At 37.5% G+C, this 16,036-nt stretch overlaps 6 protein-coding genes across 7 annotated transcripts; 3 read left to right on the top strand and 3 right to left on the bottom strand.

The window, feature by feature from the left end:
- The first annotated feature begins 323 nt into the window (after nucleotides 1–323).
- On the top strand, nucleotides 324–2,170 carry LOC18012682 (2-(3-amino-3-carboxypropyl)histidine synthase subunit 1). Of its 2 annotated transcripts, none has more exons than XM_006394380.2 (2): nucleotides 324–490; nucleotides 688–2,170. In XM_006394380.2, exon 2 carries the CDS (start codon nucleotides 710–712, stop codon nucleotides 2,102–2,104), a length of 1,395 nt encoding a protein of 464 aa, XP_006394442.1. In that variant the 5' UTR covers nucleotides 324–490; nucleotides 688–709; the 3' UTR covers nucleotides 2,105–2,170. The 2 variants fall into 2 exon arrangements, with proteins under 2 accessions (XP_006394442.1, XP_024006680.1); XM_024150912.1 differs by having other exon boundaries at nucleotides 324–494.
- A 2,284-nt stretch (nucleotides 2,171–4,454) lies between these two features.
- LOC18012633 (protein BROTHER of FT and TFL 1) lies at nucleotides 4,455–5,581 on the top strand. The gene is made up of 4 exons (XM_006394379.2): nucleotides 4,455–4,713; nucleotides 4,842–4,903; nucleotides 5,041–5,081; nucleotides 5,325–5,581. The coding sequence occupies exons 1-4, from the start codon at nucleotides 4,513–4,515 to the stop codon at nucleotides 5,552–5,554; spliced, it is 534 nt and encodes a 177-aa protein (XP_006394441.1). The 5' UTR covers nucleotides 4,455–4,512; the 3' UTR covers nucleotides 5,555–5,581.
- Nucleotides 5,582–5,679: 98 nt separating this feature from the next.
- Nucleotides 5,680–9,353, bottom strand: LOC18012165 (mitochondrial inner membrane protein OXA1). The gene is made up of 10 exons (XM_006394378.2): nucleotides 9,250–9,353; nucleotides 8,301–8,769; nucleotides 7,782–7,872; nucleotides 7,305–7,352; nucleotides 7,103–7,161; nucleotides 6,817–6,892; nucleotides 6,598–6,729; nucleotides 6,402–6,509; nucleotides 6,266–6,320; nucleotides 5,680–6,179 (listed from the first exon to the last, which is right to left on the bottom strand). The coding sequence occupies exons 2-10, from the start codon at nucleotides 8,747–8,749 to the stop codon at nucleotides 5,914–5,916; spliced, it is 1,284 nt and encodes a 427-aa protein (XP_006394440.1). The 5' UTR covers nucleotides 8,750–8,769; nucleotides 9,250–9,353; the 3' UTR covers nucleotides 5,680–5,913.
- A 736-nt stretch (nucleotides 9,354–10,089) lies between these two features.
- Nucleotides 10,090–10,455, top strand: LOC18012164 (putative non-specific lipid-transfer protein 14). Its single transcript, XM_006394377.1, has one exon. It carries the CDS (start codon nucleotides 10,090–10,092, stop codon nucleotides 10,453–10,455), a length of 366 nt encoding a protein of 121 aa, XP_006394439.1.
- Nucleotides 10,456–10,867: 412 nt separating this feature from the next.
- On the bottom strand, nucleotides 10,868–13,795 carry LOC18012163 (protein IQ-DOMAIN 14). Its single transcript, XM_006394376.2, has 2 exons — nucleotides 13,315–13,795; nucleotides 10,868–11,835 (listed from the first exon to the last, which is right to left on the bottom strand). The coding sequence occupies exons 1-2, from the start codon at nucleotides 13,690–13,692 to the stop codon at nucleotides 11,029–11,031; spliced, it is 1,185 nt and encodes a 394-aa protein (XP_006394438.1). The 5' UTR covers nucleotides 13,693–13,795; the 3' UTR covers nucleotides 10,868–11,028.
- A 1,267-nt stretch (nucleotides 13,796–15,062) lies between these two features.
- On the bottom strand, nucleotides 15,063–15,996 carry LOC18013505 (tapetum-specific protein A9). The gene is made up of 2 exons (XM_006394375.2): nucleotides 15,677–15,996; nucleotides 15,063–15,247 (listed from the first exon to the last, which is right to left on the bottom strand). Exons 1-2 carry the CDS (start codon nucleotides 15,945–15,947, stop codon nucleotides 15,234–15,236), a joined length of 285 nt encoding a protein of 94 aa, XP_006394437.1. The 5' UTR covers nucleotides 15,948–15,996; the 3' UTR covers nucleotides 15,063–15,233.
- Nucleotides 15,997–16,036: the final 40 nt, after the last annotated feature.

Here is a 16,036-nt window from a genome sequence, read left to right as displayed (position 1 = left end):
CTAACTTAATCGTGAGTTTGACGAGGCCCTGACCAAAACTCAATACTTGTCACATCCACTGATTTTGAGGCCTCAATTTTTAACAAATCACGGAAAGAAAAACAAAAATACTACTATGAGAAACAAAGTTCTCTATTAATACGAACAATCCGGCGAGAATGAGTTCCCGAGAAAGAGACAACAAGTGAAGAAAAAGTTTAATCCGGCACTGACAAAAGTTGTTTTAATCAGGCGGTTAATACATTAGATCATGTAATTAGATTATAAAAATAAAACAATACTCGTGGATTAGATTTTGGGACTCGTTAAACCCTAAACCCCTGTTAGTTTCTTCTTCCTGAGCTCTCCGCCGCGTTCTCTTCTCTCTTTTCTCAAAATCCAAAGTTAATTCCTCGAAACCAATCGATTCGATCCTCCTCGCTTTCCTTTGTTTGGTCGTTGTCCTCTCAGAGCAATCATCTCGTTCTTTGTCTGGATTCGTTTCTCAAACGTAAGTAAGTTTTCTTCAGAGTAGACATACAAATTGAAACACTCAATTGTTATCGCCTTGGATCGATTCTTAGATTAGTTACTAAAGGAATCGATATTTGACTGTTTTAGCGGTTCTTGTTTAGGACCTTTAAGAAAATTATGGAATTGAAAAACCCTAACTTTTGTGTGCGATTGAATCTATAATTCTTTTCCCAGATTCAATCGTCGTCTCTACTATATGGAGCTTTCTGATGTAAGCAATGGAAAGAGCAACAAACCGAAGCAGCCTCCAAAACGTTTCGTGAAGAACCAAATCCCAGAATCGATCCTCGGCGACGCATCGCTAAACGCAGCAATCTCCCTTTTGCCATCGATTTACCAGTTCGAGGTCCATAAATGCGTATGGCGTATCAAATCATCAAACGCCAAACGCATCGCTCTCCAGCTTCCCGAGGGTCTTCTCATGTACGCACTCACACTCTCCGACATCTTCACGTCTTTCGCCGGAGCGTCTCACTGCTTTGTCCTCGGTGACGTCACTTATGGAGCTTGCTGCGTCGATGATTTCTCAGCCTCTGCTCTTGGTGCTGACTTACTCATCCACTACGGACACAGTTGCCTTGTCCCTATCGACTCTACAAAGATCCCTTGTCTCTATGTCTTCGTCGAGATCCAGATAGATGTCAAATGTCTTTTGAACACTATCCATCTCAACCTCTCGGCTGATTCCAAGAACATAATCCTCGCTGGAACCATTCAGTTTACTTCTGCGATAAGAGCCGTGAAGCCAGAGTTGGAGAAGCAAGGTTTCAACGTTTTGATCCCTCAGTCAAAGCCTCTCTCTGCAGGGGAAGTTCTTGGATGCACAGCACCAAAGATCACGAGGGTTGATGAGGATAAAGACGCAGTGCTGGTGTTTGTAGCTGATGGGAGATTCCATCTCGAAGCGTTTATGATTGCAAATCCGAAAATCAAGGCGTTTAGGTACGATCCGTATCTTGGCAAGATGTTCTTGGAGGAGTATGATCACAAGGGGATGAGGGAGACGAGAAGGAGAGCGATTTCACGTGCTAAGGATGCAAAGACTTGGGGGATTGTGTTGGGGACATTGGGAAGGCAAGGAAACCCCAAGATTCTCGAGAGGTTAGAGAAGAAGATGATGGAGAAAGGGATAGACAGCACAGTTGTGTTGATGTCGGAACTTAGCCCTACGAGAGTGGCGTTGTTTGAAGACTCGGTGGATGCTTGGGTTCAAATAGCATGCCCGAGACTCTCGATTGATTGGGGTGAGGCGTTTCTTAAGCCGCTTCTGACAACTTTCGAGGCTGAGATTGCTCTTGGACTCATCCGAGGTTGGTGGGAGAACGGTTCTGGTTCTGTTTCTTCGAGCAGAGTAGATTCTCCGTCTGGCTGCTGCAAAGAGGACAAAGAAGCAAGCTGTGCGTGTGGGAATGGAAAGGTGGAAGATGGTAACAAGAAAGATGATGATGATGATGATGATGATGGGGTAATGGATGGAGACTATCCAATGGATTATTATGCACAAGAAGGTGGAGAATGGAACTCATCATATCTCAAGAAGTCATCTCGTCCCATTCGAAGAAACCCTTTACCTTCTTCTTCTTTAGTTTAGAATGCTTTTGAGTTTTTTTTGATAAGAGTATACTCACAGACAGATATCAAATTGGAATTATTATTGAAAGAATCCATAGTATTTGGAGTAGTTATTTACCAAAGTAGATGTATATGTGAAAATGACTCGTGAATATTAGCAAATTGGAACTAGCACAGAAATCCTCCCTTACAATGAAAAACAAATAATCACAGCTTATAGTGTAAAACATTGAATATTAAAACAAGTCTCTCTACTTTAGATCTATTTCTTCCTTCAATGAGAGATCTGATATTAGGATCGCAGACTTGGACATCATTTCTTTATTAATGTCGTTTAAAAATCTATGTTCTAATATTATCGAATATATCTTTTCAAGAAAATATCACTTCAATTCCACCACCTCTCTGTCCCTTGACCCACTTTTTTGAAAAACACATTAGTTTTTCTTGTGGCATAGATTTTCTTGAACCAAATGTTAATTAGAGTTCATGCTTGCGATATATACTTAACTGAATACTAAAGTTTTGAGCATTTCGTTCGCTGCAAGTAAAAACTAAAAAACTGCTACTACAGAAAACAGTTTTGTAGTAGTTTTGGAGATTGGGGAGATTTGTTTGTGAATTGCATTATGAAAATTGGTCATAAATCCAATCTAAGATATCCTTTTTTATGAGATGTAAAAGAACGTGATTTAATATGGAGACAGTTTCAACTTTAATCTATTTATGATCATTTTTGTCTTCCAAAGGACACATATATTTGCGACAAGGAGGAAACAATCAGTGCTCCCTTTCTTTATACAATTCCTTTTTCTAAACATTAGCCTATTGATTCCCTAGAGAATCCCAGCGCAGAGCAAATTTCTTCGAGACTGGTATTTACAGTCCTTTAATTTTAACTTTATAACGACACGAAGAAACTTTCTTTTACACTGTTTGAGTTTGGCTAGAAGTGATATGTTAGCTCCAATCAAATTATCGACGTGTTAGATTCCATGCAGACAAAAATTTCGGTTGTTCTTTTTTTTCCTCATCGTCAACTAGAATCTATGTGGTTGGGCTCTTACATTAACGTTATATATGCAAGCTTTTCTTCAATTTGTTAAAATTATTTTTTATTCAGACTGAACAACTTATTTTATCATTATTATTTATTTGTTTGTTGAAAATCTGATTATTATTGTTTAGTTTCTTACTTATCCATGCCATTGTAAGAGATGCAATATTGAATGGTCAACCCCGAACAAATTTTGGTTATCAAGAAGACAATAGTTTTGCTTAGCATCTTTTTCTATTTCTGTTTCGAAGGAAGTGATTTGTTATTGTCTAATTGAAAAGTATCTAATTGTCTGTGGTTTGTCTTTTCTATTGAGTTTGAACTCGAATGAAAACAAAACGATGATCTTAGTACAAATCACTAGATTTTATATTCTGATTAGAGCAAATACGGTCAATGCACAAAAAGGCGACACGATCGATACAGAACAAAAACACTAGATCTATTCACTTATACTAACTTATAAGATTGATAAACAAAGTGAAATATAATAAAGCATTCGAAATTAGGTGCCACTGTGTTTGCGCCACGTTTTGGATTGAGCATATGTAAATATTGATGAGAAAACTCATGTGGGGATTCGCTTTAACAAAAAAAAAACTAAAAAAAAACCTCATGTGAGATTCCATGACTAGAAACTACAAATGAGATTCTCAGTCTTATAAAGCAGATTCCTTTCTTTTCTTGTTTTTATCTCTTCTTCTTATTTGCTTCTTATTTGCAATATCTACAAATCAATTTCTAAACCAATCATCGCAATATCTGGTTTTCATTTCTTAACGACACGCGTACGTATTCTTATATTCGAATGTAATGGAGAAGAAAATTATTGAGTAATAATATATGTGTGCTAATAATCGTGGACATAAATTCCTGCATTTCATCTGTATTTTCATATCTCTGCCTTATACAATTAATTTTCTTTTCTGATAAAAACTACTAAAATGTAATGTTTTCTTAACAATAGTCTCGTACGCGAACATACATACAAAAAAAAAAACCTGAAGAAATTATCGTAACTTACATCTTTATCAATATGCTTTAGAAACATAGTGTAGAACTTACATGATATATATTCTACATATTTGATGATGACAATGTCAAATAGTAAAATAATAGAGAATAATGGAAAGGTATGTAAAATATATATATTATGATGAAAATGTCATAAAATAAAAAGATATGTCAAATATATGTCGTGTATTTTCTATCCATATTTGTGCCAAAGTCCTGATCAGATTCTTTAGTGAGCCTATAAAAAGCTATCACATATGCATGGTTCATTCCAAAAGAAACGAGAATCAATTACAAACACAAACACACACAAAATTGAAACACTCTGAGCAAAAAAAAAAAAAAAAGGAGTAATAATGTCAAGAGAAATAGAACCACTAATAGTGGGAAGAGTGATCGGAGATGTTATAGAAATCTTCAATCCAAGTGTGAATATGAGAGTCACTTTCAATACCAATACAGTCGTCTCCAACGGTCACGAGCTTGTGCCTTCTCTTCTCCTCTCTAAGCCTCGCGTTGAAATCGGTGGCCACGATCTGCGTTCATTCTTCACCTTAGTAATAACTAAACTTTATTTCTTGCTTTCGAACCCAAAGTATAGGTAGTAATCATCGTTAACTACTTAATTTTGCTCCTGTCTTCTTACACTAATCTGTTCGCTTTCTTTTTTCTTTTACTTGGAAAGATCATGATGGACCCTGATGCCCCGAGTCCTAGTAATCCTTATATGCGTGAATATCTGCATTGGTACGTCGAAATTTTTTATCATTAATATTAGCACATTTCTTCACATATATAACAAAACAATGTATAATACACTTTATATATTTAAAAAAAAAAGAAATGTACAATATGCCTTCTTTATGATGTGTATTAAAATTCAGGATGGTGACAGACATCCCCGGGACAACCGATGCTTCTTTTGGTAAGATTAATCACATCGTAACCTATTATACATCATTAATACTAGTTAAACTTAAAACATGAACAAAAAAAAGAAATAAATGTATAAAAATCTCCATTCATTCAAGGCCAAAGTATGTTGTAAAAGCGTTGGACCAAACCGATTTGGTCTTGGCAAATATATGGATCTTTGGTCAATACACATTTTTGGAAACAGCAAGAGATAATGAACCTATCATGAATGGTGATTGATTGACTGTTGTAGGGAGAGAGATGGTGAGATACGAAACGCCTAAACCGGTGATTGGGATACACAGATACGTGTTCGTGCTGTTCAGACAGAGAGGGAGGCAAACGGTGAAGGAGGCGCCAGCAACAAGGGAATGTTTCAACACAAGAGACTTCTCTTCTTTCTTTGGTCTTTCTCTACCTGTTGCTGCTGTTTACTTCAACGCTCAACGTGAAACTGCTCCTCGACGACGTCCTTCTTATTAATTTTAACTACTATCTATATAGAATAAAGTTCACTTTACCTTTATGTGCCCAAATAAAGTCCAAATTAATGGTGTGTGACTGTGTGTTGTTTTTGTATGTTAACCCAAGAAGATATGAAGTTTCTATAAAGCAATCTTACTTTCCAATTGATAAAAAAAAACTTACAATATCGTTTAATTAAATAATCAAGAAAACATATATATAATTTCAAGCTGCCTACAGCTCTATATCTGGCTCTCGGGATAGTTTCATCAATGAGAAAAAAAAATATCTGTGTAGTATTATTGGTTCACACTTTCGACTCAAAAAGCTTTTATTATTTTTTCCTCTACCAACAAAAAGTATCACAAAATAAAAAATCATTTCTTCTTGCTGCTGTTCTTCTTCCTGCCCTTAACTTGACTCTCCAAAGCCTTGAGCCTCTTACTAACAGGACTCAACGATGCTGAAGAGATCCTCGGGTTTACTGTGGAAGGTGGTTGTGTCTGGTTCTGTGTATGGTCCTGTGTCATGGTTTTCAATTTCTTGAGAGCTGAGAACAGGTCAAAGGAAGGTTGTTGACCTGGAGGAGGTGGAGGCAGATCAGGTATTTTTAACATCTTCTTCACTCGAGGACGCTTAATCACTGCAATTCATCACCAGGTCAACCATTCATTGTTATTGTTAAGCCACAAGTATGCATATTAACTACACACTCACACACTCACTTACCAAGTCCATACATGAGAGAGAATAAATTGGATGTGATCCAGTAACAAAATATGGCCTGCATTATTTTGCAAATACGTTAGAAAATCCATTGCAAATACGTTAACATATTAGGGATTTTTCAATCAACTATAATAACCTGAGGAAAACTCATTGTCATTGGGACTGTGAGTAGAGCAAAACCCCGACAAACGTTTTTTACAGTGCCTGCCATTGGATTCCCTTCCATGCCTTCTTGTGCATTACACTGCGAGGCGACGGATTCAAGCTAAACTTAGTAAGTCTGACAAATGTTGAAGATGTCCAACTTTTTAAAAGTTTAGCAGAAACTGTACCTCAACGGTTATTAAGAATGTCAATGCTGTTATAACCGGTAAGATGTATAAGCTGTCAGGGGTTGTAAGATCGGTAAACCATAATGCACCTCCGGTTTGGAATGAAGGTACTTTCTCTGCCATATTTCGAATCTGGGGGAAGAAAAGTAACTGACTGAGACGAAAAGGCTATATCAAACAACACAGCCAAAAGGCATCTTAAAGATTAAAAGGTCTTACAGCAAGGAAAAAGCAGATGAACAGAGGTCCCTGAATAAACATCCCTTTCATTGGGGTGAATGGAGTGACACCATATCTGTAAATTATAAACACAGTGTACTGTCATGTGGACAAATCTAAAAAATATACTCAAGGTCATATGGTTCTCGGCCACTACAATAGCCGTTAGAACAGACAAGTTATGAAATGACATATAGAGCACTCGTTTTAGTACACGAATTCGAGTTTATGGTTTGGATTCTGTCACAAATCTATCTCATTTACTCTAAATTTAAAAGCAGCTTACTCTTTGAACAAATTCTTCATCTTTTTTTGACCTTCTGCCATCGTAACGGGGTCCATTCCCTGAGAAAGGAAATGGAGAAAATCAAAAGAAACATAAAGACAAAGAATGAGGGACATGTAGTCAGTGCGAAAGCTATTAGCAGAATAGCAAAAGTGAGGATGAAGTACATGATGTATGGCTGGTGATAAGAAACTTAGCGTACCTTATTTTGCATTTCCTCCCGGATGGACTCTAATCGCGGCCTCATCAGCTGCATGATCATAGAACAGACTACTGATGGATGCGGCACAGGACAGAAAAAAAAAACGAAATATAAATGACAACAAATTTTAAATGCGCATTGAGATATGCTTTCCTTTCATATGTCATATTTAGATTCATAACCCGAAATGTAAAAACTCAAGAAGCAAGAAGAAAATGTAATACTTAAAAAGTAGGAATTTTCTCATGACGTCCATAAGTACCTCTTTTATAGTAGTTTATGATTAATGCAGACTTGTGTTACTGACGACAATGATGTGGATCTCAACTTTCTATTCTATACAGTAACTATATCCACATGTAACATTCCAGTGTTGACGGTAGCTATCAAATATCTTGCATCGATGGAACAAGAGAAAGGGGAAAAGATGCTACATTCTAAATGGTCTCCAAGTTGCAAAAGAAGGAGTACACATACCGATAACTTTGTAGTGTCTTTCATTTGTTTAATCAAGAGAGGAACTGTTGACGATCGGATCAAAATTGTTGCTACAACAATGGATGCCCACCTGTTAATATCATGAAAAGGATATAAGGAAACAATAATATCTTAATCCAGATCCTTTTTCAGATTTGACTCATATATATATATCCAGATTTTGCATTTATAAAGAGACTACCCCTGATTGCTAGACCTCTTCTTAAACATTATTCAACACAAAGGTCATAGAGGATAATGAGATAAGGAGCCAATGGAAAACAACATCAACAACAAATATTCTATCTAATCTAGATTCTTCATTCTGAGTTAGAGAAGCGTGAGGTATTCGTTGTGTAACAGCACAGTGATTTAAAGAAATGCAAACTAGCTGCTATGCTAACATTGAACAAACTGGATGCAATTCATGGCGTGCCAGCAATGAAATACTAGACAGGAGTATTCAGCTAACATGTGATGTATACTTAAGATCAAAAAACAAACTTTCAAGTTTCTTACCACTCAAAACCTGTGAATGAATGCACCATATCAATGCAATGCTGAAGGGCGGCGATAGGCAAGAAAGATTCACTAGCAGCAAGTGAAACTTCACTGACAGCAGCAGCAACCTGAGCTGGGGCATCTTGCAATGTCGAGTCGGTTATGACTTCTGCGATGTCAGACATCACACCAATCTTATCTGAACCGACACCATGTGCACTTGACATATAACGGTAGAAAGCAAAAGCAGACGTAGGAGCCCCCAGAGGCACATGTAAGCCTCCTCCCGAAATTTGGGAGAAATCTGAGTTGATAGAGGATCTTTGGTGAAGTAAGCTATGGTAACTTCTTTGAGATGTGAATGAATCCTCTTCATGATCATTCTCACGAGGGATAATATGATAGGCTAGCTGCTTCCGTCGACCGATAAGTGTGGACCTTATAGATAAGGCTCTCCTGAAAGCCATTGCAGAATCTAAACAAGATCCTGCAGAAGTAAGTAAAAGTTAATAGCCAACGATTTTGCTGATTGGTGAAGATGTAATTTTGGTCACAGGCGAATGGGAGATATGTGATCTTCAGATCAAAGAGTAAAGCTTTTGACATAGATCTTACTAAAATGGATTCTTTTAAAAAATCTTCTTCTTAATTCTTATTTAACAACTAAAAAGCACACGAAATCAAGTTTTCATTTAGAAAAAATGAATAGCAGAATAATAGCGATTCCAAATGGAGAATTCTCATAGACGAGAAAATTACAAGATTGAAGAGGACATAGATAAACTGGGAACGAAACTAGATTGGAAAGTAGAGAGATTGCATAACAGCGTCAACTCACACATTTAAACATATATATCCAAATCTGAGCTTGGGAATGACAAACAGTACGAATAATCAATCTTAGCAGAGTAACAATAGAATAAATAAAAAGCCTACTTGACCGAACAGAGAATCAGCAGAAATAAACCTGGCTATGGAAGAAGAATACGGTGACGGTGAGAAGAGACGATTATGGAATACGGCGAAACAAAAACGGAGAAAAATGACGATGAATTGGGTTGCGCGAGTGTGTATGATTGGAAGTGAAATTAAGGGTTTTAGTTTAACCGGTTTTTAATTTGGGATTGGTTCAAAACCGGACCGAATTCACTAATGGATCACTAATGCGTCAATAATGTATCGCTAATGGGCCACTAATGAATCACTAATGGGCCATAAAAGGATTACTAAGGATCATAAAAGGATCACTACTGGGCTATTAATGGGTCATAAAGGAACCACTAACGGATCATTAAAAAGGCAATTAATGGGTCGAATATGAACATAAACCAGGCCATTAGTGGGTCATTAAAGGTCACTAATGGGCCGATAATGAGCCGTTGAAAAGCTCAAAATGAGTTACTAATGGGCTATTGAATGATCGGTAATGGCCATTAATGGGCCTTTGAAGGATCAATAATGGGCCATTGAAAGATCGGTAATGGGTCTTTGAAGGATCAGTAATCGGCCATTAAATGGGCCTTTGAAGGATCGCTAATGGACCATAGAAGGACCGTAATGAGCCATAGAAGGACCGCTAATGAGCCATTTATGGCCCATTACTGATACTTCAGTGGCCCATCAATTTGCGTTCACACAACATCTATTGGCAAACCAACTTTAAACACACACAGAAAAACGAAAATAAGCCTTCGCCTTTGTGTGTGTGTTGTCTATAAACCTAGCTTGTACAACAATCAAAAGCGTCCTAGCTTAGCTAGTTTGGGCAAATAAAGTACCTATTATCCTATTAAATTAATTGAAAAATATGACGACACCATTCTCTCCGGTGGTGATCTCTTTCTTCATATTTCTGCAGGCGATATGTTCAGCGACCATTGAAAACGCGGCGGACTGTGCGGCGGTTGGAACGTTGATTTCATCGTGCACGGAGTTTGTGAATTACGGGTACCCGGATCCGATACCCGGTTCGAGCTGCTGCGACGCGATGACGGTGCTCGGGACTTACTCTGATTCGTCGGAGAAGAGACGGTGGCTCTGTAATTGCTTCATGGCTCTCATTAATGTCTATAGTTCAAACGCCACCGCCATTTCTACCTTGTCTGGCTTCTGCGGCGTTGTTTTGGGCTTCACCATCGACCCTAACACCGATTGCAACTTGTATGTGATATAGATCAACCCTCTCTCTTTCTCTCCAATCTCTCTGTTTTATAACAAGATTCCTTTATGACTAATTTGTTTTCCCTTTTTTAGCATACAATGAAGAAGGCACTAAAATCTTTCAAAAGGGCAAAGAGACTTTGAAGGCTCAGCTGGATTCCAGAACGACGTCGTTATCACTTATGGATCAAATTTAGCACAGTATGAGAGTTTGTTTAATCTCTCTGAGTTTCGGTTAGTCCAAGCAAGAAATAATTCCTCTTTATCCTAAACGCGATGTATTAAACCCATAACTCTCGTCTTGAAAAATTCAGTAACCCATATCAAAATTCATCTCAGTTTTTTCTTTTTTCTTTCCAAGTTAACTTGGATCGAGTAAGTTTGATGTATCTTCTTTGATTGAACACTTACAATCAACAAAGATATAAACAGAATTTTGTTTCTTCTCTTGCAAGCAATCGAAACTTGTTAAAAACAATTTACACATACAATGTTATACTCTTTTTCTTTTCTCCTGGAAATTTTCACAAACTCACAAAAAAAATAAGGAAAAAAAAAAACTAACCAAAGAGAGAAAACCATAAATCTAAACAAGAAACGAAGAACGCATCCTTGATTTGTCGCTTTGGTTCCGATTCAATCGATCAGAAACTCCTCCTCCTCCTCCGTAGTAACCGGGGCTTCCACCATCCATACTCTGCTCTGCAACCGCCGTGTAGTAATAATACTGTCCCTGAACAGATCTCTTGTAGCCACTGGTCTCATTAGACACCTCAAGCCTCTGTTTCGGTGCGCTCTGTGACCGGACTTTAGCTTTGTAAGACTCCGTGTTAGCCATGTAATTCGGATGATAACCCGAGTAGTAATAGTTATTACATCCCCAAGAATACTCGCTTCTTGTCGTCGGCGTAAACGGGGTTCTTCTTCTTGAACCACTAGACCCAACTTGAGGACTGTTCTCTGTACTTCTCGGACCCAACAGAGATTGTTGTCTTTTCCTCGGAGACTCATTGTTTCTGTCTGAACGTAGCGGTTTGGCATGATAATGAGGCTTCCAAGTATCGACCTCTAGGATCTTGTCGTCTTCCTCGGCTTGCCAATCTAACCGTTTGGAGCCACGGTGGTCCATGGGGATGATTTCAGCGTTTGAAACGCAGCGCGTGTGGAGAGAACGCGGAGAAGAAGAGGAAGAAGGGAACAAGAGAGCGGTTGAGGAGTGGAATGAAGCAGAGGAGTGAGAGGAACGAGAGGCTCGAGCACGAGCTTGAGATTGGAGACGAACCAGAGTCTGCATCCTTCGAAACATATCTGCAGTTTGTTTTCTCACTATGTGTCCTCTCACTAAGGCTTGAAGCTTCACTAATGCCTTTAGTGCTCTTAATGCTCTCCTCGCCTGTAATTTTCCACATTGTCCCCCAAAAAAAAAAAACGAAAATGCTTAATCCGTTTTGATGATTTGTCTGCGATTGCGTTTAGTGTAAGCATTTCAATCAAATATCTTTTGTTAGTTGTAAACGTAAACGCCAAATTTAACACGCGATTTAACTTACAACACGCAAAAGGAAACGCAGAAATCGCGGTTGAAGCAATAGAGGCCATAAGGCCCATTTATTGTCTTCTATAGCCAATAGAAAGTGAAAATTCAATTTTAAGTAGAAATGGGCTCCACTAATAATTTAAAATTGAGTTTGCTTGAAAGTGAAAAACAAAGACAAGGCGAGTTTAATGATTTGTTGAAGACATGATCATCGTTTGGCCAGCTAATTTAAAACCTAAAGAAAAAAGGAAAGAAAAATGGTGAATAAAGGGAATTGTAGTTAGTGAGATTATTCTATTTTGCTTTTAGTTTCCCAACCACTTCCACTTGTACCAAAAACTAGATTTAGTAATTACAGAGCCCACCATTTGCAAAAGTATGTCTCAAGGTCAAATGTACACACACACACACACGAGTTCTTCTTTTCACATTGGTTGAGATTTTAGAACCTTAGATCTTGGAAATCACATACAAACTTAACTCGAATCAGAGAATCTCCAAGTCGGTGTTACGAGCCATTTATTGATAAACTATTTACCGATAGGATCATAGGAGCTTAGAAAAGTATGGTTAAAAAACAAACCTTTACAAGTAAAGGGAAAATAAAAAAATGCAATTTTAACAGATTTTTTGGGTTAAAGAATTCAACTTTAAAGAATAAAGTTGCTCCTAAAGCAAAAGAACCCATGTGAGAAATACTAATCAGTGTTATTTATTTTTTATAGATTTAGAATTTAAAAAAGATCAGTATAAGGGTAAAAAGAAGGTGGCTTCATACAACTAAAATCAATGATTATCACCAAGAGTAATGTAAGTTTTATTTCAAAAATCTAAAAAGCTATATCCTGATCAGATCCTTGAATAGGAAAATTTGAGTGATTAAAATTTGATATTTTTGGGAAGAAGTTGGCTAAATAAATTATAACTATTCACAACCACTAGAAATAGTGTCGGCAGAGTGTATCAAGTTTCCAAAGAATCTTCTTCGTTTCACATTTCTTTGTCTTCTTCTATACTCTGTTTCGTTGGGACCTTTTTTTTTTTTTTTGAACAGCTCTGTTTCGTTGGGACCAAGCCCCCCCAAAACAAAACAAATTACGCCCATTGTTTCCATTTTCAAAAATTTCAGTAGAAAAAACAAAAAATTTGAATTTGGAAATGAGAAAACCAAAAAAAAAAAAAACAGATTACAGCTAATTCACACTAGCTAAGAGAATTTAGGGAAATTTTATTTGTCGTGAGATTAACTAAGGAAAGAACAGTTTCGAGTTTCAAAAAAAAATTTGAATTAGTGAAAATTCAAAACTTTATGTGGTGAGAAATGAATGAACTAACCAGATAACCACGGAAAGAGGATTGAATCTTCACCGCCGCGAGATACTCCTGAGCCCACCGGCGATTACTCCCTCCGCCTCCACCACCGTTTCTCCCGCCGGTGCCGCTGGTGAGTCTAACGACTTCCGCCGCAGCATGAGCAGCAGCTAGAGCAGCCTCCGCCACCGCGGCGGTCGCAGCCGCCACTGCTATCGCATGTTTGTCGGCGTTTTCCTCCTCCACCGACGACGCTGCCTTCGTCGGATAAGAACGTTTCTTGGTGGATTTCGAAGACGCTGGATTAGAGGATCTTGTGGTGAAGCTCCATCTCCGTCTGTCACTCGACGGAGCCGATTTATCCTGCTTCTTACTCCCGAAAAGTCTCCCGAAAAAGCCCATCTTTCATCGTCGGGAAATCGCCGGAGATTTTGGTGAGAGTTTATCGGAGATTTCTCCAGTAAGACCACACTTCATTTAATTGCTGATTAAGAAGAAAAAAAACATAAACTATGGAAGAAGCTGAGCTTATAAACGGCTTTTATACTAGATTGAAGAGTACGCTTCCACGCGCCTGACTGTTACTTGTTTTCTACACGCGTTTGCTTTGCTTGACCTTAGGTAGCGTCGGTTAAAGTCAATGGGCCTGACTACTCCTAACCGTACCAAATCTGTAGTTGTGGTTCGGTTCAAACCTTTAACATTAACAACGTCATTTTTCGAATTATTATTTTGTTAATGTGAATATTAGTAGTCTATTAGGGGATATTTCAATTAAATAGAGTACAACAAATAAAAAAAGGAGAGAATAATTGGGAAAGACGACGTGTCATTCTTTGAAGCCCATAAATTCACTGCAGAGTAGTAGTGTCTGCGACTTCTGCACAATCTGCAGCTTTTTCTAGGCCTTCTCTTTTCCTCCAATGACTGCAAACTTTACAGTTATGTAGAGAGTATATATTTTAAACCAGATTTGTCTCATTTTTGTGTGTTTGTGGATGTTGGTGTTTTCTTTTTTGACAGACCATATTATGCGTATATTAACTTGTTAGTGTGGTGGCATTAGCATATTCAAACTTCTATTTGCATTAAGGATTTATGACACAAGACGAAGTACACGAAGTTGATACATGGGTTGTACCTTAACCTACTACCTAGTGTGCTCCAAGAGATACAGACAAGCTTTTAAGTTTACTGTGCTCCTAGCCCTTCTTGCCAAATCATCCGTTGCATCAACATATTGTAAATTTGTAATCAGGACTTAGAGTTCATCCTCTCAGTATTAATAACGTAAAAAATGAGTGGTTAATCACCAAATTAACTCAATTTTGAAAGTTTTTTAGTTTCTCTGTGCCCTCGTTTATTCGTCTATTTCAGTTGTTTAGGTATACTTTAATTAGTCAGTTTATAGGGTGCAGCTTAGAAGTAAGTCTACTACTAAAAGGAAAGTAATAGGGAATATTCCAAATTAAACTAGCTATGATAACGATCGTCTATACTCTCTATATAATAGCCCTAATAAATGCAGTCCTGGTGTCGTAATCAGCAATCAGCGTTAGTGGCAGGTGCAATTTATAATTTTTCGAGCATTTAAAACCCACATAATTATCTTGTTAACAACCATCAATATGCACTTACATAAATTCCCATGCATACTAAGCAAGCCACTAATGTAATTGCTTCCGATAATTAAACTTACATACACGATCAAAAGACTTTGTTTTGTTCACTGTAACAGTCAATGAAAGTTTTTATTCTCATAATTAGTTTAGCTTTAATTATTACAGTAGTATATAAATATCGAAGCAAGATTACCAGAACATGACTATAAAAACGATAGAAGATAGAAAAACATAAATTGAAAAGAGAATGTTTCTCATTATTCTTGATTTCTTCCATTTCCCTGGATCATCTCGGAAGTGACTAGCTAGCTCTTAGCTAAATCAAACATTTACACCTGCATTGCATATACCACACACACACACAAAAAAAAAAACCATTAAAATGAAATACAAGCCTATCTATCAATATATCAGTTAAGAAACACATTGGCTAAGTTAACTTGAAAAAAGTTGTAGTATTCGATAGCCTGACAAATTTTGGACTTTTACTTCTCAGACCGCAGTTCATCGAATCTTAGTTTTAAGTCTTTTGGTATGGACGTTTTTCTCTTCCCCAAAGTTTGGTTTGGTTTGGCCATGTTTTTTTGGTATTTTGTATAAAATCGAATAGATGATCTTTAATTATATAAAAGTCTAATCTAACTCTTAATATTTGGTATAGATAAACTCTAACTCTGTATGAGATTTTTTTTTGGTCCAAATTAAAAACTTATCATGATCTGAGAACGTGCCAAATATTTTTTAAAAAAGAAACAAAACCGTACCACAATTGACAGGAGGAAGATTACAAAGCGAAGGAAGAGAGGTGGCTGCACGGAGAGCGTTGCAGAGACAATCTTTGTTAGTAGATTGGAGAGCGACACAACACTCAGAACTCGGGCTGCCTGAACCGGGCAGAACCATTGCTGCGCACACCTGTACATTTGCCAGATCGTTGCCACATTCTTGGGCTCGAACCACTGGTCCGGTTTCTATAGCTGTTATGGCTAGAAACAGGACACCGAGAAACGCCGCAAAAGACTTGAACGATTCCATTTTTTATTTTCAATGTGTATATTTGATGTAGCTTTGTCTATATATGGTTTTAGATACCACAGTTATATATGTATATTTATATAGTGTTC

Source organism: Eutrema salsugineum, unplaced genomic scaffold, assembly GCF_000478725.1.
Source record: "Eutrema salsugineum unplaced genomic scaffold, Eutsalg1_0 scaffold_6, whole genome shotgun sequence".
Taxonomy (NCBI): Eukaryota; Viridiplantae; Streptophyta; class Magnoliopsida; order Brassicales; family Brassicaceae; genus Eutrema; species Eutrema salsugineum.
This window is presented reverse-complemented; position numbering and strand designations above follow the sequence as displayed.